Source organism: Cebidichthys violaceus, unplaced genomic scaffold, assembly GCF_023349555.1.
Source record: "Cebidichthys violaceus isolate CVI_PGR_0920_01 unplaced genomic scaffold, fCebVio1.0.p SCAF_2, whole genome shotgun sequence".
NCBI lineage: Eukaryota > Metazoa > Chordata > Actinopteri > Perciformes > Stichaeidae > Cebidichthys > Cebidichthys violaceus.
Genome location: NW_027176372.1, coordinates 10428043 through 10451883, shown reverse-complemented (window position 1 = coordinate 10451883; position 23841 = coordinate 10428043). Strand labels below are relative to the sequence as shown.

The window sequence follows — 23841 nt, the reverse complement described above, 5'->3', positions numbered from 1 at the left end:
TTCTCTGCTGTTTTTAGTCATGCTATCAGCATGACAGGCATGACTTTCGCTGAATAGCAGCTACCGTTGCCATAAATTGCAATTCTGCATTATTATTTGACGCTAAGATGTAGTGTAACAAAAGAGTCCGTAACTCAGTAATGTCTGTTATACAGCAATAACCATCTAAAGATAGCTAACATTAGCTAGCGTAAGTGTCGTCTGTGGGTGCCTTTTGTTGCTTGTGAATTAAACATTTTATTTGCGAGAGGAAGAGCATTGTCTTTGTGCTTTCAAAGTTACAGGGTCTCACTTAATAATCATCTTTTGTGTTCAGCAAACAAACCTGAATTTCACACTATCTAGCATTTCAAAGAAGCTAATGTGAGTAGGATAAGTAGCCATGGATATCAACATTAACAAAGCTGAATACACCGTCTGAGTATTTATTGAGGAGACAAAGCCGAATAAATATGTTTATAGTTGAGCTGACTCATTGTATGCTACAACTCATAGTGCTTTGGCGGGGAGGCGAGGGCTCATGACTAAGACAGTTTCCTGTGTTACAGTAACCTAAATATGGAAACCAATTTACCTCATCTGACCGTTAGCTTTTATTTAATTATTACAATCCTGATTGGATTTCATCTCAGGTATCTCTCCCATTCTTGTCTGGCTGTATATGTGATGTCTAGCTTTTATTTGGACACACTCAAGCTCCATAAAACAGCGAATGTGTACTTATTGTTGATGTGACTGAAGCCTCTGTTGCATCATTAAAATGCAGTTTGAGTCAGAATCTAAATGCACTGGAAAGACAACATTATTTAAAAAACAGGTAAATAAACCATCAGACTTTCAGATTTATAAAACATCTAAGAGATGCACATTCAATCCCATAGCACTGTCTGCTCTCCTACCTTCCTCATGGAGGCGGCTCCTGAGCTTCCTGAGCCGGAGTACCTGCAGGAGGACAGACAGGATTGGATGTAACCACAAACAACTCCTTCCATCACTCACAAGCATGTGGTCAAACCACTAACACAGACTCACCTGTCTGTTGTGTCTGCTCGCAGTGTGTCCGCACCTCGCTGAGAGACAGAAGGAAGAAAAGACTTCATCAAAGACCTCAATGCATTCTCTTGTGCACATTTTTTGGTAATTATCAGTACAGTATAAATTAAAAAGTTAGACAACCCGACATGCACCTTATAAGAGGTGGGCATTTTTTTCTAACACATATTCAAAAGATGTTGACATATTTTTCATTGGAAACATTTCACATCCATATAATTGTTGATCCAGAGTGTGAAGTGCTGGTTATCCTCTTTACAGTAATATACTGTATAAATGAATCCATTAACTGCAGCTGTAACAATGCACATTCTCAAAGGGGCTTTATGTGAAAAATTAAGTAAATTAAAAAAACTAGAAAACATTATTCAATACAAAAATAACAAGTAAACTCAGAGTGTATAGAATGAAGATCTTGAACTATTTAAAAGGATTGCTTTTCATATTTTTAAATTGTATGAATATATTATTATTATTATTATTATTTGTTTATATTAAAAGTTGCCAGCCTCTCCTTAGGACTCCGGCTGCTTCACATTGGATCGATTTCATTACCAATAGATCATTTTCCGGCTGATTTCACGCTTGATTCTTCTGGTGACTATAATTTAATCAAGTATTGTTCAAAGGTGTGGAGCTGACAGTAACCACCACGATATATAATCCTATAATCCTCAAAATGGAATATATTCAACTAAATTTGAAGTAATATTAAAATTCTTAATTTGCTCATCTCTGCCCCAAGTGTGGACACACTTTTAAATGAATGTGCCTACAGGCCACAACCTCAGGGACCCAGGCACCCAGTAGAGGGCCAGGGGCCCCTGAGTCATAGCCATTAGGCATGGTCTTTCATCATCTCATAATCCATTAATTTTCCATTATGCCACAAAAAGTGATAAAATGCACTTGTGCTGCTGTGGATGATTCCAGGGTAACATTATTGTGTACAATGTGTCACAAAATACATGACTGCAAGTCAAAGACATGAAACGTCACTACGACTTGTCCATTGGTAAGTTCAAAATGTGCTAAAATGTTAATGTATTGTGTTGGTAAATAGAATCATACAGAGAGAAAGGAAACAGGCAGGTCATTAAGGTTAGCGTATGCTTGTTAGTGCAGGATAGTCATGTGCCACAGAATAGATATGAGTCACCACCATGAGAAGCATGCAGCTGAGAGGGTGAGAGAGAGCTGGTGTTAGCTAAACTGTTAGCGCGCTGTGTGTGTGATTGCGTGCAGCGTGTTTTAAGCACAGTCTGTCAGTTGCGCTTGTAATTGGTCTGGCTAATGCTGAGTCATGCACCTACTCATAGGGGTACGTGTTTGTGTGCATGTGCGCATGCAAGTGTGTGTGTGTGTGTGTGTGTGTGTGTTTGTCCAGAATAAACTCCTATTTAGACTCAGGCGTATCTGAGGAGATGGGGATATTAGGATGAGTTAGGATGAGTCGTGAGATGGCTACCCTGAATACAAATGCACTCCTGTGTGCTAGTGTGTGTTTGTTTGTGTATGCCCGTGTGTGTGAGTGTGTGTGTGTGTGTGTGTGTGTGTGTGTGTGTGTGTGTGTAATGGCGAGTGCATGAGAGAAAAGTTAAAGAGGGGCGTGTCATAGAGTGTCACACTGCCATTCTCATAATCCGTGAAGCTGGCAGCGATGCAACAACACTGATCATCCTCACTCCCCTTTGTCTCCTCTACCTGACACACATGCACACACAAACAACAATGTGTGTGAATCTGAGAACACTGTGACCTTTCCTGCAACCACAAACAGTCTCCCTCTGAGAGGACACAGACATACACTGCAAGATGAAGGAAGTCGTGCGAGTGAGTCAGGATTAAAGCCTTGAAGGTGATTATAGTGCCACTAATAGGCCTTTTTTACAGCAGATATTTTAACATGTCACAGTAGCAAAATCCGAGGTGTTAATAATAAAATGAATGGTGGCTGAATTCCATTAGGCTGCTTCAGTTTTAAGGTCCTGGTATTGTGCACGCTGGCACACTGTGAAACTGAGTCAATGCTTATTAATTGTTGCCAACCGTGTGTGGTCTGGTGAAATACACATGCACATTAAATATTATTGTCTACACAAGTCAGACATTTCAGCTGCCTTTAAAGGATAAAGCGGTGGTATTTATTATTTATTATTAACAAATCCCATAAAAAGACAAACAAACAATACATTAGTCCATATTTTATTCTGACTAAAAATATGAATCTTGTGTGTAATATGTTATATATATATATATATATATATATATATATACTGGTCTTTCATTTTTGAAAGGGCTCAGTAATTACCTAAAACATCTGGGATCTGTAGTTTATAGAAAACGTTACTCCTATTTGCTGTTGAGGAATAATACACATTTGGTGCACTACTGACTATCTACAGCAGCAGGACAGTGTATGTAGCATTGACTCAAAATAAACTACAATGCCGAAAAACATGTCCCACAGTGGGACATGTTTTCACCAAACTTTTTTTTCTGTGGAGCCACTTTTTAAAAATGACAAAAACCATGATGACCCAATTCACAATAGACCTTGTCAATAAATAGTGAACAGAGCAAATTTGTGCATAAATGAACGGTCCAGTTTCCACATCAATTTATATTATCTTGAACAGGTAAACCAGATAGAGATACACATTTGATAAATCACAACTTCGTTTCATGTAAAATACTGACATAAATGAAACCAAAAAAGCATTTAGGTAAAATTAACAGACTCTTTTTTTTCTCTTTTCAACGTACGCTAGCCTTTCATATTAGATTCAATGTCATAAGTAGGCTCAGTTATAACAACAATACGAACATTCGGGCTCCCTTATGTGGCTCAAAGGTGTACTGCAGATATAAATGTTAAATAAAAGACTATGGGCCATGTGTCCTCATAGTGCCTTTTTTTGGGGGGGGGGGGGCAGAAAAGCTGTCGCAGGGTGCTGGGTAGTTCTTCAACCCAGCGTTTCATCAAAAAAGAGCTCCCAGCGCATTTTTCTGTTTCTATGACATCAATATCTTAACAACATATCACCACCGTTGTACGATAGACCAGCATCGCTCCTGTACTTTGTATTATCTATTAGGGCTACTATATATATGGTTTTTTTTAAATTCCATGCACCATGAGCATCAAACGGAGGATGTCTGCATCATACTTGGTATAGATGAGCTTGTCACCGCTCAATCTGACATAATGTTAGAGCAAGGAGAGACAAGGCATACGGTAATAAAAGAACTCACCAGGTCTTTATTGTGATAGTGTGCGTCCGAAACATAGAGCTCAGGATAGACACACATGGCCAAAACAAGCTTCTGCTCCATCTACTACACTGACGTCACCAGCGCTTTTCTGAAAAGTTCAGAGATTTTCAACTTGATGTGCTGGGAGCGGGCGCACAAAAAATGCGGAGCGCTCCAAAAAAGTGGTGCATCGCTTTTTCTCTAGGCAGCTGCATATGCTCTCTTCTCATTGGGAACAATTAAAAACAGACACTGGCACTCAGAAAAAGGCGCTTTGTGGCCACAGGCCCTATGGAAGAAATTCTGCAAATCTATTTGCTGACCCTAATAAAATCCTCTGAGACCCACCGGTGGGTGCCGACCCAGTCTTTGGGAATGATTTATAGTGTTTGGACACAATGGAAAACAATAGAGCTAAATGGCACATAGGGATAACATACAATATATGAGGTATTAGCTACATCGTTAGTACTAGACAGTAGGATCGACTGGTTTTGGTCTTTCTATGGGATTTGTTAACATTAGCAAAAATACAGAATATAGAAGGTTATCCTTTAACATGGCATGTAACGGCATTTCTCTGTCTATATTTACACAAAATAGACATAGAGCACTTAACCAGACAATACCAGACACAAATGTAAAGAAAATATTTGAGCACCGCAACACATTTGACTTCACTAGAAAGGTTAAAAACCCCAGTTGAAAAACTGTGTACATACAGGCAAAGCATCGGGTGGCTGGTCTAGGCGCAGGGTGGAGGACAGCATGGAGGGGCTGATGGGAAAGCTAGGGCTGCTGGGATTGCGGCTCTTACGCCGGGAGCGTCTGGTGGAATCCCGCCGGCTCTCTCTGCCCGGACCCTCAGGCTCCTCCTCGATCACCAGGATCTTGTCGTCACTAAGGTAACGCAACAGGGAGTTGTCTGAATCTGTGGAGATGAGAGGGGTAGAGGCATGGAGCAGTTAGAGGGTGAACAGGCTCAGCTGGACGGATGACAGAGGTAGGGGGGGGGGGGGGGGGGGGGGGGGGGGTTAGCGTCATAGAGTCGAGGGAGAATCCCAGAGTAGAAGCGGATGAGGGTGAATAGAACTTTCCAGATAAAACCCCCACTGACAGGGATAGAAGTGCCTCAGAGCTGTAGCATCTGATATGGATCCACAGTCGAAGGACATACAGCTATTCTGTCTGCAATGACTATGCTGATTTGGAGGGCACTACTGCTAAATCTTGTCAGTCACAGAAAGTTTTATTCTGCTTTAGCTCCAGAGAGAAAAAGATTCTCACCTAATTTGTTTATTATCCATATACTTAAATGTGAAAAAACTAAAAAGTGACTGAGAGAAAGAGAAGCAGAAAGACAGTGCTATTGTATCTTTAATGTTATTCATGGACTTTCTGATGGTAGAGTGAGGATCCTCGGTCGAATACAGATCGAGTCTCGCCGCAAAACGATGAAGCTGGTTAGAATTGGTCACATAGAAATACCCCCATTTCCAGAGCAGCTGTATAAATGCAATTTCCATGCATTTATGTTTACTTGTCGCTCTGTCAGATACATACCTGGCAGATATGTATCCTCAAACAACCACACCACCATGGATAACCAGAGGATGAGCTGAAATGTGTTGAGCCGAGAATGGAGTATAGCGCGGCATCCAGTCTGACGTGTTTGTGTTACGTGTGTGTGGGGCTCTGTTTTTGTGTGTGCGTGTATGTGTGTGTGTGTGTGTGTGTGTGTGTGTGTGTGTGTGTGTGTGTACCTCGACTCCCTCTCTTGCCCATGCTGGGTTCCTTGGCCTCGGCCATCCAGTTATATTCGGGAGGCATGGAAACAGGCCTGAGGTCACCTGGAACGACCAATCAGCAATCAGAGAGTCGTCTAGTGGGAGGGAGTGGGGGGGAGTCGCAGGAAGGCGGTGACTGAGAGACAGCGTGGGAGACAGCTGGAGGGGTGGACAGGTGAGACAAAGTGTGTGCAGGTGAGGGGGAAGGAACGGGAGACTCTCGAGGGACTGCTATGACCTGCTATTTTTTTAGAACATCACGTAAGTTTTCTTTTCACGTAAACTCCCCCACAACAGGGACATCTGAACTAGCAGTAGTGCTGGCGAGCTAATCTGTTAGCATGCTCACTGTTGGATGACAACCACAGGTGCGCTATCATCTTACAGCTTGTCTATATAGGAGGTTTTTCTACCTTCCTTTTCAGTCATCATTGTCACACATCTGATGGATCAGCAAATGTACGTCTAATATTCACTTTACTTTTAACTCTCTTTTGGTCTCTTGGTTATTTTTTCAACTCTTGGCCATGTTTCTACAGTAGCCCAGAGCGAACGAACCGATCACTGGCTCTAGATAGAGCCATTCGCGTTTATGCTTCAGCCACTGTAGTTCTCCGACACGCTTGGCACATGGGAGAAGTGTCTGTTGGTTGCAACCTCACCAAAAGTTATCACTAGATAATGACCTTTTGCATATTCAAACATGAAATGTCAGAAAACCTTTTATTACAAAAAATACTCGTCTTAATGTAAGTAATCAACCTGAGAGTTTCATGGTGATATCTATTAGTTACATTTTTGAATCCATTAGAGTCAAATTTCAAAGTTAAAATGTATGGAATCTTACAATGAATATCTTTAAATGCCGTTCTCAAAAAAAAATATTTTTTTCCGAGCCAGAAATCTCCTCTTCAGTAGCACTTACTTACACCAAACTCCCCAGTTTCATCCCTATCTATATTCTGAAGGTTTCTACCTAAGGGTTTGTTCATATATCATTCATCATTGATTTAAAGAGCATTCTATTCCTAAAAACATGGCAGAAATTGTTTGTAGTTGGTAGTATTTTCTAATTTATGGAGTAATACAAAGAGATATTAAAAATTTCTTATGTAAAAACCTTTGACTCTAATATGTCAACAAAATTAAACAAGAATTTTGAAATGTATCCAAATTAGCACATAAGATAATGCTCAATTTGCATATTTTAACATACAATTTCAGAAAACAATAAAATAATTATCAGTAAATGGGGAACTGGGGAAGTGTCGTGTGGATCTATTAGTTACAATCTTTACCCAATGCACCCGTAGTGTCTAGTGCTGATTAACAGGACTCAGCGGGCGGACATGCCGCTCCACCAGAAATTCTCTAAATGTATAGTCGGAGATTCTAGAGATACTTCTTTTAAATCCTTAGACCTGATAGGAAGTTAGCTAAAATCACCTTAATATCAAAATCGGTGTAGGAAAAATCAATCATCGACACACGATTGGATCAGCACAAGCCTACTCCCGATGCGTCCGTCTGTCACATGACCCTCGCCCTGCACATCACAGGCCCCTTGAGAGTCTCACAAGAAGGTACAGGATGTCTAAGAAGCTGTCTTGGACAAGTGTGACACAGGTGGTGGGGCAGACAGGGAGCTGGACACGGTGTTTTTGGACCGACCCTTTGGCATGTGATCAGTGTTTTTTTTGGGATGTTCGTACGCGTGGTAAAGACACAAAGAAGCAGAGCCATGAGGTGAGTGATGAAGGAGGAGGAGCTCTGAGAAAAGGGTGAGAAAACTGGTGGGAGAGAGCATGCCGTCCTACAAAACAAACACAGGGCCAGAGCCGTTATACCGCCCCATTCACACTGTCGAACTGCGCTCTCCGTCTTACCATGGGTGGGGGTCTTGTCCCGCCGGCGAACCCCCGTGTTGCGACCCCTGTCATAGTCAGGCCCCGGGGGTCCGTCTCCCTCCAGCAGGGAGAAGTACTGACCGCTGTCCTGGTCCAGGTAGTAGCTGACTGCCTCTGAGCCTTTGGAGCCGGACTGGGAGCTCACGCTGTAGCGGCTGATGTCGTCGCAGGACATCAGACCCAGCTCCTCCCTGGGGGAGAGCAAAGTTTTCAACATCGGTTTCATCATATCTTCATAATAATAATCGTAAGCGACATCTGTGTGTGCAAGTGACTAACCTGGTGCTGTAGAGTCCAGAGACAGGGGAGAGGATATAGACGTCCTGCATGCTGGGAGCGTCCATTTTGGACATGCCCAAAGTTCCACCGGGTGTAGGGGAGGTGCTGGTGGGACTGGTGGGGACCGGCTGAAGGAAGGGAGAGTAGAGGAAGAAGGAGAGAATGACTCGCACCTTTTCATTGAGCTATAATTGAAGGATGGTGAGGGGATCTGGGAGCACAACCTGCAGCACTAGATCTTCTCCTGCCTCACAGAAAGACAAACAAGCACACAGTTTACGGTGTTATGAGAGAAGGGAACCTTTTATTTGTGTGATCCTCCTTGCACTGCAGCACTCCTGTTTAACGCTGAATCCCAAACAAGAGTTATTTCCACCCAGCTGCCATGCTGTCTTTTTTTATCTGTCTGACTGTGCAGCCTCTCCCACGTTCAATCGCTTCACTATTCTGTCATTTTGTCTCAAGCCTCTTCACTCACACAGGGCTCTCCGTGTCTGTTCCCATGACAACCCCTCCTCGCCTCTCTTCTCCTCTCTCCTTATCCCCTCTCCTGTGCTACAAGAGAGGGAGAGGGAAGCTCTAGGAAAGGAAAGCTAGCGTGGCCTCCTACCTCAGATTGACTCAAGGACACTTAGAGTCGTCATCAGGTACTCCGTGAGGACAGAATGCCTCGCTGCGGATGTCATGGAAACTCTGTTCAAATTTCAAGTGAATTATATTTGTCCTCAGCCAGAACAGCTGGGGTGACAAACACGAGCTTGAGCAGACAATTATTCCCAGAGGATGGTGTTCCAGATTTTGAAAGATATGGTGTTTTTACTGTCTGTCAGAGGGGGACACTAGAAAGGAGACGCGAGTGTGGACGGAATGGATAAACAGACAGAGAGCCCGAGCGAAGGCAGGCAGGCAGCGTTCTCATTAAGGAAGCCCAGTGTTTCATCAATTCATCAACAGTGCATTAGGCAAAATCATTTCATATTCCAAACTTTCCACCCCCCACCCCCCCACCATCCTCACTACCTCCATCCCCAGGCCTTGTCCCTCCTTCATCTCTTTCTCTCTCACAGTTCTTGCTTTTAAGAAGGCAGCTTACAGTAAGACGGCTTCACAATAAATAATGAAGACGGGGTGGGAAGAGGGGGACGTGAGAGAGAGAGGAGAGAGCAAACGAAATAGGACAAAGAGAGAGAAACAGAGAGAAAGAGTGCAGGAGAGAGAGAGAGAGAGAAAGACACAGTGAGGCGGGGGAGCTGTGCAGTGTGGTGACTTGAGCTGCGAGTGAAAACAGTAATTTAGTGATTACAGCCCACTGCTGCCTTCATGGAAAACGGTGGGTGGGGGTAGAAGTAGAGAGAAATTGGACCTCCACAGCAGGCAAAATGCCAGTCTGTTAAAACAGCACTTAAACCATCTGACCCCTGTTGCGTCCACTCCGAACTACCTAAAAATCTGCTGCTCAAATCCTTTTTAGACCGAATATTCCCCCTCCCACCACCTTTACATGCACAGATGCAAACTCACTAAAACACACACACACACTATTCGCTTAATATAATATTTTGACTATGTAAGGGACTTAAGGGTACGAGAACAGTTTGTATAAAACGTTTACTCTGGGGCTCGATAATAAACTGAATTTAACGAAGCCTGACAACAATATCAGCGTGCGTTAGTGAAACAAATCATACAATTGTTTATCTGCCCATTCTTTTTTGCAAACTTCGATGAATATTTTGTATGCCTTTGATTTGCTTATTAACAAATTGTAACTGAAATTAGTAAAAAGTGGGATATTTTACAGATGAAAAATAAACCAAATTATCCATTTGTTGTATTCAATGAGCAACGTGAAGTCTGATACTGATAAGCTCAAGACGAAGGGTTATCGAGAGTGAAAAATAATTTGTGTGATTCGGATCCAGTACTGGGCTCTTCCGTGGCCCATGCTACACCCTTCCACCATGTTTCATGAAAGTTGTGCCAGTATTTTTTCATACTCCTGCTTGGCTTAAAGGTCGGGCCTCAAACACCATCTGCTGATGAAGATCAGGGGGTAAAGATATTAAATCAAGCATTCTTCTTCGAAAAGAGGGCAGAGATTTTAAGTTGCAATAGCCGTCGCTAAAAGTAAGCCAAAAGAATGTACTATAACCCATCAATAATACATACCATTACATGTTGCAGAAAATAGCAGGCATTTTAAAACAGCAACTACCAAACATATAACAGATTTATGAAAGCGGGGTTTATGGAAAATGTGAGGCACACATGTGACCTGTGATGTGGACGCTGTGGCCCTCAGTCATGCATGAAATCACTCCCTACATGCACATTTTGCAGCAGCGCAGCAGACAGCAGTAATATTCAATTTATCTGTGAAAATCATTGCCAGCACCATTTACAATGGATCATTAAATTGCTTTTACTCCATCCTACTCTAGACACAAACACACAGAAAGAGAGAGAGAGAGAGACATTATCTAGTGGAATAAAAGGAGTTGCCATGGAGAGATTTGGGGTTGGAATCACATGATAATTTGGAAAGATAAATTGTTTCCTTTGTGGATTCAGTTATAATCCGGCTGAACGTTTGCCACATTTGAGCTAAACTTCGCAGCCACACAATTCATCCTCCAAAACCAGGCTCGGAGTTCTTGAGTGCGTATGTGTTGGTTTTGGAGAGTGTGTAGGTACAGTAGGCATCCAAAACTGGGCTTACAGAGTGCAGTGACCCAGATCCTTTGTCTCTCAAAGGAGCAACTCCACTGATAACGGGAAAACCTCTCTCTGCGCAAACGTGCACAAAAGCACACCTAGCTTTGACACATACAGATGGACAGGCGCGCTTCCACGGCCATGCTTGGAAATGTGCGCACACACACACACCCACACACACACACACACACACACACACACACACACACACAGGCTGTTAAGCAGGATATTTTGGATTCGGTGCATTATCTCCAGTATTTGCTGAGTAGCGGCTCTTGTTTCAGAGCCAGTGGAGCTGCCTGTAGTTGCTTATGAATAATTAAGAGCTCCAGTCTTTCTGGGAGAGAACAAATCTAAAACACTCCTTTCTTCTCATCTCCCGCAGATATCTGTGCGCTCAGATCTGGGCGCTCACGGCGCGTTTGTGTCTCAGCAGCCCATCAGGGTAGAATTCCCCAATCCTCTGCTGTTGTACGCAGCAAACAATAAGCTCATGGTAACGACTTAGAGCGATGATCTAACAAGGCAGCAAGCTTGTTAAAGACAGACATGGTGATGAAGTTGCAGCATGCTTCATGGTTATTACGGGCTTATAATGGTTTTCGAGGCCATTGCAGAGAATACAAAACACTAACCAAATGTGCAAGTCTCTCGTGTGAACATACACTCACATGTATATAGTGTTTCTATACTGCTTTCACATGCCCACAGACATGATGCTCCACAAGCACTCAGACAGCATCAGACCTGCCCTTGCTTCACCCCCCACGTCTGTCTCAGCACAGCTCTTTGTGGGTACCAAAGTTTTAGTGACTTTTCTGGGCTCTGAATGAGCGACGGATTGTCAAAGTATTTGCCCTGAAGTGAAGTGCGTACACAGACTCTGACCTGTAAGCTCACAAGCATTCCACCTTTTAGATCTACTGTACATTAAAAATGTACTCTCTTTCGAAAAAGGAGTTCCCTTTGGGGTAAAGGTTGAATGAATCAGGACCGAAGTCTCAGTAAACATGAATATGAATGTGAGTGGGAGTGTGCTAGGACCTTTTGGTGACCTTGTATTGCCCTGCGCTAGCTCCTGAGCAGGGAGTTTAGGCCATATTATACCATTTAAATCATTCACACACACACACACCACAAAGTGCCGATGTAAGATTTAATTAGCTATTCACTATCCAAAAATTTTGTCTATCTAAAAAAAACCACACTTTTGGAATACATGAATTCTCTTCAGATGGAGGTTTAGCAACCGACACATTTGTGAATGGCTTTGAACTGTGCCAGCGGTACGGAGGGCTGTAAAAAAAAAAAAGAGAGAGATTTGCTGAAAAGCTCAACAGGAGGATTGATGCAAGGTCACACAGTGAACACATTTCTTTGAAAATATTTGTTTAAAATGCCGGTAGGAGAATGCGGCGTGTGGGCAGCAAAAAATAAGAGCGGAGAGTGAGTCAAAGATAACACACTGCTCACTGTACATATAGCGCTAAATCATCCTGCCTCAAATCCGTCACAGCAAGTACAAGAAGCGTGCAGATATACATGTACAAGATTACTGCAGGTGAGGCATCTAAGTGTTGCTGGTGTTTACCTGCAGGCCCAGTGGTTTCCAGCGCACGTTCCTGAGCAGAGCCGGCGTGGAGCTCAGGGTGTTCTGGGGCCTTTTCTTCAGTGTGAGGATGACTCCGCATGGGTCCTCTCTCAGAGCGTTGACCAGGTTCTTCAGCTGCCAGCCCACCTGAGGAGCACACACACACCGGGCTACTGAAACAACTGCCGCAAACAAGCTACACACACACACACACACACACACACACGCATATGCTTTGTACACAATGCACTGGGAGCAGCCAAATCAGCTGAGAGGAACCACACACAGATATCAAGCTTTCCAAACTGTTGCTGCAAGCCACCACTAAAACACCACATGCTACCAGTAAATTATTTAATAATTGTTTTAGACTGAGACAGTAGAGAGATGATAGGAAACGAGGGAGAGACTGATCCAACAAAGGTCCATAATGCAGTCCATAATAAGTGTCTTGACCTAAACTTCTGGTGCAACCCCACGATACTATTTACAACAACCGATATACAATGAGCATGAACTGTTTGTGTCATGTATGCTTTCAGGCCTGTATGTTTATATGTGACTTTACGTATAGAATTAGGAAAAACAAATGATTGTTTAGTGAAGATAGCACTACCGTGTGACTTATATTGTACTTTTTTCCTGAATACCTAATTTAAGTCATTATAAGCCACCTTCACCAAATTTGGTGCATACAATACTCCCAATACATAAAAGAGTCCATAAAATGCCATAATGCCATACCATCCCTCTATAACTGGTTGGGAAATTCTTCTGTGGCCTATCAGACACACATTTAGTTGCTTTGTTAATGCCAACATTAACAAAGCCAAAAGCAATAGCTCTGCAATAGATTTCACATGAATAAAGGTTAGGATGTTTAGATTTGTTGAAACTTTATGGTCATTTTGGAGGTTTCACTTTGTGGTGCTGTTGAACTGTATTGTGTTATAATGCAGGGCGTTTCTAATATTTGGTATAGTCTCATTGATATGAGTGGGGTCAACACAATATCAGACAAACTGGCAATCGGTACAAAACAAAAGAATTCAAGCATTAGCCTGCAAAGTTTACACTGCAAATTGATCCATTTAAAGAGCTATAACATTGTTGTCATGTGAGTCTGACTCACTTGAAATGTTCCATAGTTTGTCTCTTTTACAGCTCCATTATTCCCAGAATTGATTTAGGTAATGTCCAAAAATCATGGCTGCCATCAGGAAATCTGCATAAATGTCCACCACTTTGAATATTTTCTTTTAACACTTTTAACACATTTTTCTCAATTCAATAAAACAGTGTTAACAGTACAAACAACAATATAAAAAGGAAATACACAGGATCCAAGGACCAAGGCAAAAATAAATGTAGATTTGGATCCATATGGAGAACTCAAAAATATCTAAACATTACTTACAGGTTTAGAGTCCTGTGCAGCCTTGTCAGTAAGGTATACGTTATCTGGGTTATTTCAACTTATAATATTGTTCATGTGATTTCCAGGCTACTGCTACTACAGAAGAGACAACAGGCATATAAACTAATTCACCACCATGCCTCAGACACACTGCTCTATGCTAAATCCTCACCAAACCAGTTGTAATACCAATATATCTAGACACTACCACTATGCACCACACTCTCCCAGTGCCACTGATCTGTAAACATATTAAGATAAAGGAGGGCCTGGTCTGGTTTTGTTCTAAGGAAGAGAGAAGGATGGTAAAAGCATAAGAAAGGAGTGCTGACTGCAGCGTTTTTCCATGGTTCCGGCCTGACCGTCCCAGAGCTCGCAGCACTCGTCAGGCCATTGATTGGCTACACTGGTCTCAGCTACTGGATGTGTCCGCAGAGGCCACCGCGCTTACACACACACACACACACACGTTCACCCACACACAGACGGGGCTGCTCTGACCTTATTCCTGACATAATGATGACCAGCCTGTGTCAGCCTTTAGCGGCCCGCTTCCTGTTCTCTTCGGCCCAGTTCAGAAGTCCAGCCATCGTTCACCAGCAACTAGAGCTTCGATGTAATTTACTACATTATGTTTTGTCCTGTTCGCCCCACTAAAACAAAAGAGGGCATACTAGGACACACTACGACAGACTGTAATTAATTTCCTAGTGACAGAAACAGGGCTAGGTATCAATACCGAACTGGAAGAAATGTGTCCAAGTATCAAAAACTTTCAAGACAGATTTGAAATATATAGCTATTCTTTGATCACTAACTTTGATCACCATTGCTTTTGTTCAGACAACTTTTACCATTTGAGCACGTTGAACACTTTAAAGTTTTTGCTTTCTTGCTGAGTTAGATGAGATCGATACCACTCTCATATCTGTCTGTTTAATATGTAAAAACTACAGCCAGGCTTACTGTTAGCTTAGCTTAGCGTAAAGACTGAAAGCAGGGGGAAACAGGTAGCCTAGGTCTGTCAATGGGTTAAAAAAACATTACTGCCTACCAGCACCTACCTCTAAAGCTTACCAATGAACATGTCCTATACGCTGCTTCCAGTCTTTATGCTAAGCTAAGCTCGCTGTCACCTGGCTGTAGCTTAATAATAAACTGATAAATATGAGAGTGGTATCGATCTTCTCTTCTATATCTCGGCTTGAAAGACGATATGCGTGTTCCTCAAAATATCAACATATTCCTTTAACAGAAGAAGACAAAGTTCTCAAATTGTTCTGCTTGTAAATACAGGTATCCGCACTGGTATTGTACAATTTCAACGCCAAGACTTTGACAGAGAATTCATTTCAACTCTGAATTCACTGATCTGAGAGTGAACTGGACCACGATCATGCAACCCTTGCTAGCTCCACTGCAACGGTGGACAGTACACAACAGTGTATGTCAACAGCAAACACAAGGCCTTTCCTAACCAGGCCGGTTTAGAAAGGTTCTGTTATGCAAATATGCAGAGAGCGAAGGGAAACAGGGAGAGACCTACCAAAAATAATAATAGAGCATAAACTGCTGCTGGAGAGGTTTTTCAAATCCCCGGGGTCTTCATTATTTTCCCAGATGCTATTACCTCCACATAATTATGTTGCCTCTTCAAACAATCAGTTTGTTATTTGAGCAAATTCCACATTTTACCTCAAAAGAGAAGCTGAGCTAAAAAGTCCTGTTTTGAAGTGGGTCTCAAACAGAAGCTCATGCATAGACATGAAGGCAGCGCTGTTGCTAAATACGTGGGATAGGCCTACATAATGATTCCATAATGTAATGGAATTTGTTCCTTCAATATTCACATTTATCTAATTCTTGAATATGGAGCCCCACTAGATGGACTTATCAGCCGTGATGTTGGAAGAGAGTTTGTAGTATGTGTACATATTTCCGCACCAGCAGCTCGATTTAGGATTGAAAAAATTGCTCTCTTGGAGGGAGACTTCCCTCTGCTGCTCTTTTCATCCTCTCCCTCTCCTCCCCAAGTCCCTCTTTACTTCCTCCTCCCTTTTTTCACCCCACTCTCCCAGCTCTGCCTCATCCCAACATCCCCTTACTGCTTTACTCCCCTTTTCCCCAACACACACACACACACACACACACACACACACACACACACACACACACACATACACCCACACCTCTGTCTCCCCCCTCTGCTTATCTCCTCCCCCAGAGTGAGGGATCAGAGTGGTGAGGGTCTAGCTGAGGGAGTAATGAGGGGTTGGAGCTGAGAGCCTGGCAGGGTGCGATCTGCACTGTCACCCCGAGGAGAGAGAGGGAGAGAGATAACGCGCGGCTCCATCACGCATCAATCAGCGCCTGCATGCCCAATGAGCAGCACCTATCGAGACGTACAAGGAAATACTAACGGGAAAAAGCACATAAAAGACGTCTACACACAAGTCCCCCCCCGGAAATCTCAAATAAACGCTGGAACAAATCGTTTGTGCCAGAGCTGACAAAACCGGCAATAGACAGTGCGCTCAATCACATGCTCTCACAAGGCGCCGTTCCATTTAAAATGGCTGCCCATTTCTGCGCTTCCCTCTGATGTGATGAGTTGAAGGCAGAAATACAACTTATTCAATTCGGAAAGTGGAACATGAGTTCACATTTCAAACCAGACGCCTCCTTCAGGGGTTTGGAACGACAATGTGAGCAAATTCCGGAAAGAGTGAGCTGACAATCACGCTGGACTGAACAAAGGTAACAATCGTCCTATAATCTGCTCCCGCAGCAAGTCTAATTAGCCTATATAGCTGCACAGGCACAGGACAGGAAGCACCATGGCGGCAGTGGCAGCGGTGGTGTTGGTGGCGGCAGACATCGTACTCCTTGACATATCGTCAACATAGCACATGATGGAGAAGGAAAGGCGGTTTTCAGTGGAAACACATGGGAATGACGTTTCCTGTGACTCTTTGTGACCACAGTGTTGTGTTTGGAAGCTTGTTAACTCACCACTGTCTGGTGGTTGACTTGGATCACCTCATCCCCTGCATGGATCTTCTTACACTGGTCTGCTGGAGACTGCAGAGGCAGAAATTGGAAGATAGAATAGAACAATGGGAACACATTAGTGGTGCAACAGACCATAGTTGATCCGTGATCATCCCCCCCCCCTTCCACGGTTCGGCACACATGTGAACCGCAAATTAATTGCACAATTTAACCACCGCAGTGTGAAATAAAGTTTTACTGCCAATCAATACCGGCCGATATTCAGTAACAATATGCGATCAGCATAAATGCTTTCAAGTCGCCCATCCCTAATAATATTACATTATTTCACGTTAAATTCGGCAGGAGGAAAGCTAGTAATGTTAGCAGCGCCGGAGCTAACGACTAACATATGGAGGTTCCATTGAGTTCCATTGTGTTGTGTTTATTCCCTCTTCAGAAAAATGTAGTATTGAGCAAGGGTACATTATAACGTTATCATGATGTGTTCAAATGTAATCTAGAAAATTGTCACTTTTGGCAAGAAACTTAAATAAATCCAGTTGTTTGAAGGACATATTTTCACAGCTACATAAATGGATGTTAGAGATGGAATTATGACCTGTTCAACTTCTTAACACTAGAACTAAGCATCTTATAATACATAATAAAAACTACGAATGACAATATTGTTTTCATCAACAAGAATACAATCTTAAAATTTTCAAATGATTTGAATTTTATGTTTTAATGCAAACAACCACTATAGATGACTATAACAAAATAAAAGCATTTACATTTGTTTACGGTTTACATTGACCTCGGAACAGTTACGATATTTTTTAAGCATGGCTGTGAAGAAAAAAATAGTCTTGAGCCTTCAAAAAGTCATAAAAAACTATCAGCAATCTGTTTCGGCAGCAAAGAAACGGGATCGGGGCATCTCTAAAAGTTCTCTTTTTTTTCCTCTCTTTGCATCTGTGACGCTAAACCGTGATACGATCTGACCCGACAGTTTTGTGATCCCTGGAACCCATTCAGGATATGTTGCTGTAAGGCATGGACACATTGTCATTGTGGAATTTGAGACAATGAAGTGTAGTTGGTGTGGCGTTGCGCTTCCTAACGAATGAAACAAAAACTCACATTCTCTGTGGTTCCGGTAATAACGTGGAGCCCATCATACGTCGATTTGATATACATCCCCTGAAACACAAGCACAGGGAGGGAGGATTATATAACACAGACAACACGGGGAAATACATGATAGGTTTTACATCTGTAAACATGTGTGTATATCTGCGTCTCTGTTGGACTTTTGTCAGATTTAGCTCACAAAACCGAAGACTCCAGACTTGACTTTGAATCAAAGGGAGTGAGAATTGACTTACTGATGGGTGACAAATTAAAAGGATGACTAACACAAATTGTCTTAGTAAGGTGTTGGTCGGCCAAGAGGCTCCAGAACTCTACGGGCACTCTTCTTCCAAAAGATATTCTCTCATTTTGTGTTTTGATGATGACGGTGGCAAGGAGCACCGTCTTAACTTGTCGGTGCAAAATCTCCAATCGGGTTGACTTCAGAGGCTTTAGTGTACGATACACATCAATTCTATCCTCTTCAAACCATTCGGTGACCCCTCGAGCTCTGTATGAAAGCTTTTGTTGTTTTCCCACAGATTTGCTCATGTCTTTCCAATAATTCGTCTTCATCTGTACTTGAAATTTTACCCAACTAACATCTTGACTTGAAAGCAAAAAACATTCAAATCTCGCATTTTCACCTGAAGTCCCGTAACAATAAATAATAAATGCGAGTGTAAAAGGCAGGCATTGCATATTTACACACCTTGAATATTTAACTATTTTTCCTATCATGCATTCAAGAGACGGTTTATTCAGTCGTGTAAAAACAATGACAACAGCTTTGAAAGAAGTCTGTTCAAATGCTGAGTGAAAAACAATAAATAAAGTCCAAATACCAATTTACTCGTGAGGAATTGTGACGCTAACACGCTCGTTGGAGCTGAGGGGAACTGCTGAGTCAGGTGATGATTATGTGTGCGTTTGTCGCCAACGGTAGCCCCGTTCACATTACACACAGCCATTTGGTTTATATGAAAATATAGGAAATTTGGTTTATATTAAATTATTGATTAGTAAACCTTTAAATGTAACATGTATCCTCTGGTGGATACATGTATGCATGCTCAGCTGTGTCCTTACCAGCCCTTCACTGGGCATGATGCTGGTGAGGTGGACCACCTCCAGATGGGCAGACTGGGAGACCAGAGAGTCTGACGACAGAGAGATGATGTGGTCGCATATCCCCGCTAAGGTCTTACACTAGAGATGATGTCAGAGGTAAGGAAAGCAGGAAGGAAAAAAAGAAAAGACAGGAAAAAGAGGGAAAGAGAGAGTGAGTGGCAAAAAGTGAAAAGAAAGTTATTGAGATTGGTTTTGGTTCGCAAGGGATGCCGTGACCTAGCTGGAGGAGGTGAAACAGAAATCATTTCATCAGATTGTTCCACATCGCCACTTCCATCACTCCAGCACACAAACTGTTTCCTGTCACAGTCTGTCCACGGGCATGCCCACAAGACACTGTCACAGACAGAACAACACATCACCGATACCAGCCAACCCCGAGGTGCCCGGATGACATTTTCTAACATCTAAATTACAGAGCACAGATTTCATTTATTCTTATCTGTCACTTTTTTCTTTTCTTTTCTTTTCTTTTTTTTGGGGGGGTGGGGGGACTGTAAGGGCTATTTTTGGATTTGCATCAACTAAACAAAATCCGACACACTGTAGAGCTAGGTTATCCGTGCTCCAGTTTTTTCCACTACACTTAGATTCCTAATACACATTACCTAATGCGCAGTGCATCGGAGCAAATACGCCAAATAAAAAAGCGCGGCTCCACGTTGCCTTTGTTCCAAATAGACCTTGACTGTTTTTCAGGGTATTTGTCTGCTCGGTCATGCACGCATGTTAATTTATCGTCGGCAACATCTCTGCCTTCTAATCGAGGCTGACTGACTAGAGTGGGTTTACAGAGACCGTTACCCTGGTGATCCTGCCTCATTGCATCGCCGCTTGGTGCGCGCGCGCACATACACACACACACGCACAGAAACACGCGTACGCTGGGACGTAACAGACATACGTGTCAGAGAATATATGTTGTCTGCATTCACACAAGCAGCATGAGGGTGATGAACCCTGCATAAAATAATCTTCTGATCTCAATCTTAATGAGCAATTACCGGATTACGGTTGATGAAGTGAACAGAGGAGATCTTCAACACACACACACACACACACACACACACACACACACACACACACACACACACACACTATAGCTCAGAGCCTATGATTCATTCAGTGTGAGAGAAAAGGTGGATGATCTTCAGCGAGCTGGCTATTTGATGCTTATGCTCTCCCTCTCTCTGTCTCTCTCACTGTATTTTGCTCTCACACACACACCTACACTTACACACACACACATGTCCATCCTTTTCTAGGTCAGTTATTTGAACATTACACGGCCTGTTTAGTTTCCTGTTTACACAGAGAGTAATATTGTGTTCTAGTCAACGTGTAGGCTCCACGTTATATAGGACTGTTCGTGTCATCCGCTGACACCAAACAAGCTATAATTTGAAAAAACAAAACCAAAAGGGGAAATAGATAAATAAGTGATAAATAAGTAGGGGAGCAGCAGAAGCAGAGTGTGTCCAATCCCGCTCTATGGAGCTATAAATAGCATGTGAAGTCCCCAGCTGGAAACCACACAGCCAGCGACAATGTTGTGGCTCTGCATGTATCCCCTTTGATCATTGGATTAATAGTCTTGACCTGGGATTAACACGGGCCGAGAGACAAAAAGGCCCACTACCAGTGTGGAAACTCTCGACACCCCCAGCTCTGACACACCCAGCCTTGATCTGACACGCCTCCGGGGAATCAGAGCGCAGATTATGGGGAAGTTAACTTATGTGGCTGGCTGGCGTGAGATTTAAGAGCAGTCAAACAGAAAGGCAGACATAGTACGCTGCCAAATGGATTAAGCTCTGGCTGCACACTGCCCCCCTCTCCTCACCCATCACCTCCCTCATTCTCACTCTTGCATACTTTCCCCATCGACTCGCACCTTCTCTATCGCGCACACACGCCGAGTGCGGCACAGCCACACTCCACATGCGTGAGCATACGCGGCAAATACAAACCTGGAGCCGAGACGCAGGGGGAAGATGAAGAGATGGGGAGGGAGAGGCAGGGAGGGAGAGTCCGGGAGGAGAGGGGAGAGAACAAGGGGAAGGGGAAAAACACACAACTAGGACAGTCTTATGTAATTCCTCTCATCCTTATGCATGCATGCACATAAAAACACACACTCATACACACTTCACGCTCCATCAGACACACACAGACTCACACATGCTCACACATGCTCATATCTTATCTCCTTTGCAAACACACACACACACTCTATCCCCGTCCATCTGATTGCTGCAGGCCGTAGTCTGGAGGAGAGCAGAGTAGCAGTGGGGTTTTGCATTATTAAGCAGAAGCTGACAAACGCACAACTACGGCTACAGTAGCTACATGGCAGAGCTGACCAGAGCATTAAACAGTGTCTGAACTCCATTGTGCACACTGGAGACTCCCTTGTACTGTATGTCTGTCCAGAATCCACCTCCATAAATCATTAACACCAATCTACCAACACCACCATGAAAAAAGACTTGAGTTTAAAACTTTAATTTCTGTCATTCTGTGAAAATACACCAGTAAAATGCAGACTGGGTCCTTTTAGAGTATCTAAAGTCAATGAATCTAACTAATGCATTAACATGTATTAGTTATGTTAATAACTTATAACACTTTAATGTAGTAGCAGGGTGAGGTGTGGCTCATTTAATCTACTATAAATAATGGCGTCATTTGAATATTATTATTTAAAAAGATAATCATGAGCTTGTGATGAAAATTGAAATCAGAGAAGTTAAGGTACCATGTTCCTTGTCTTGAGTAAATGTACAAGATGTTTCATCGCTGGTCTGAAATGTAGTTTTCTCAGAATTAGTTATTAGTCAGTTTGCAGTAAATTAGCAGTTAGGTAGATCGTTAGCTAGTTATTTTACATTTCTACGTCATCCTAGAAATGTGGTCCACCCCACACGCGCTTGACATGTTAAATATCCAAAATACAGCAAACACTTTCCCACATATGCAAAACCAGAAGAAAGATCTTAAGGCTAAGTCTATAAACACATTCTGAAGTCCCACTGATTAGCAGAGGAAAGTGTGAAAGAAATGTTTCTGATAATTGTATACCCTGTGCACCCTGACGCCATTTTCACTGTGGCTTTTTTGCATGTCTGCCAGTCTGATAACTATAGTATACACATAAATAGAATTGTTTTTCTTAACACTCACCTCGCTTCAACTCTCAGTTCTCCTTTAACCTTTAGCTGACCTCTTTGTTCCCCTCCTAACTGTCTGTTTCTGAGCAGACGGTGTCTCACTTCCTTTGGAAACAGTTTGTCTCTAAGCAGATCACACATCAGCATGTGACACCTACATCCTTTAGAGCAAAGGTATGAAAGCCAAATGTAACTCTAATACGGCGCTCTTGTTCTGTGGAGACCATTGATCACTGTATGATCTGAGCTCATTTGCATATGCTATAATAAACTCTTTTTATCCTTTTTACTCATCTTCTCGGCTTTCTCAAGGTAACTGTGAAATGCTTTGTAAATTTTATACTGTATATATACTATATAGACTCTAAAATTATATGTAAATCATTAAGAGGACACATTGGACAAGACCACTTTCCTGTTCCAAATGGAAATACTGTCCTGTCTCAAAATTAAGAGGTAAAATATGATCAGATCTCAGCTGCGTATCATCATCTTCATACATGTCTGTCCATTGAGAATGATTTAGGGGCAGTTTCACCTAATTAATTTCAAAAACACATACAGTAGTAAACAAGGTCAGCAAGAAAGCAATGTCTCAAGACAAACACCTCCTCCTCCTCTCTCTCCCTCCCTTCGCGGTCTCCCTATTTCACACATAAACCTCCCACACATAACAGACTTAGTCAAGAGTAGCCTTTAGTCTGGCACCCAGGGTTTGTGTGTGTGTGTGTTTGTTTATGTGTGTGCACACATGTGCAGAGCCATTTCAATATTTGAGTTTCCCTGATGTCACTGTCCTGTGTTGTTAACAGGCCCGTAACAACAGAGGTAAACGACAACCAAAAAGCTATAGGGGGAAGTCACTTTGACGAGTGGGACATCGCATCACGGGGACACCACCATCTCAAATACAGACTTATGATTGGTTTTGTTTGTAGATATATGTAATACAATGGCGTATATACTGTATATTGATGGAACATCTGATGTGGGATTTATTTCTTGGCGTAAAATGGTCAGATACATTTTCTGTGAACTCCCCCTGCTAACGTTTCATTTGGTTTCCTCCACCTGACCTTGAATGGCAGCAGGAAGTGTCCCGATCCAACTGTCAGCCTGGATCAGACACTAGCTGCTCACTCGATTTCACACGTGGACACAGACAGTTCTCCATCATGCATACATGCATGCACGCACACACACACACACACACACACACACACACACACACACACACACACACACAGACATGTGTGCGCATAGATACACACACACAGAAGCTAAACTGGAGCTTTTAAAAGGCCTCGGGCTCGCTTGCGCTTTAACGTGCAGTTTTGTGGCACAAATTCACACAAAAAAAACACAGTGCTCTGTGCATACGCCGACGTCCACGCAGAAATCACACATA

The 23841-nt window shown here is 42.7% G+C and overlaps 1 protein-coding gene across 4 annotated transcripts in view; it reads right to left on the bottom strand.

The window, feature by feature from the left end:
- The window catches only part of si:ch211-26b3.4 (connector enhancer of kinase suppressor of ras 2), a 57271-nt gene that overhangs the window by 9109 nt on the left and 24321 nt on the right, over positions 1-23841 (bottom strand). For 3 of the 4 annotated variants that reach the window (XM_068714344.1, XM_068714346.1, XM_068714347.1), the window contains exons 6-15: positions 19222-19341; positions 18142-18201; positions 17017-17085; positions 12588-12734; positions 8282-8409; positions 7982-8193; positions 6072-6158; positions 5031-5239; positions 1033-1070; positions 900-942 (exon numbers count right to left, since the gene is read on the bottom strand). In XM_068714344.1, the coding sequence (XP_068570445.1) occupies positions 900-942; positions 1033-1070; positions 5031-5239; positions 6072-6158; positions 7982-8193; positions 8282-8409; positions 12588-12734; positions 17017-17085; positions 18142-18201; positions 19222-19341 (1113 nt within the window). The remainder of the gene's footprint in view (positions 1-899; positions 943-1032; positions 1071-5030; positions 5240-6071; positions 6159-7981; positions 8194-8281; positions 8410-12587; positions 12735-17016; positions 17086-18141; positions 18202-19221; positions 19342-23841) is intronic. The other variant, XM_068714348.1, reaches the window with a different exon arrangement.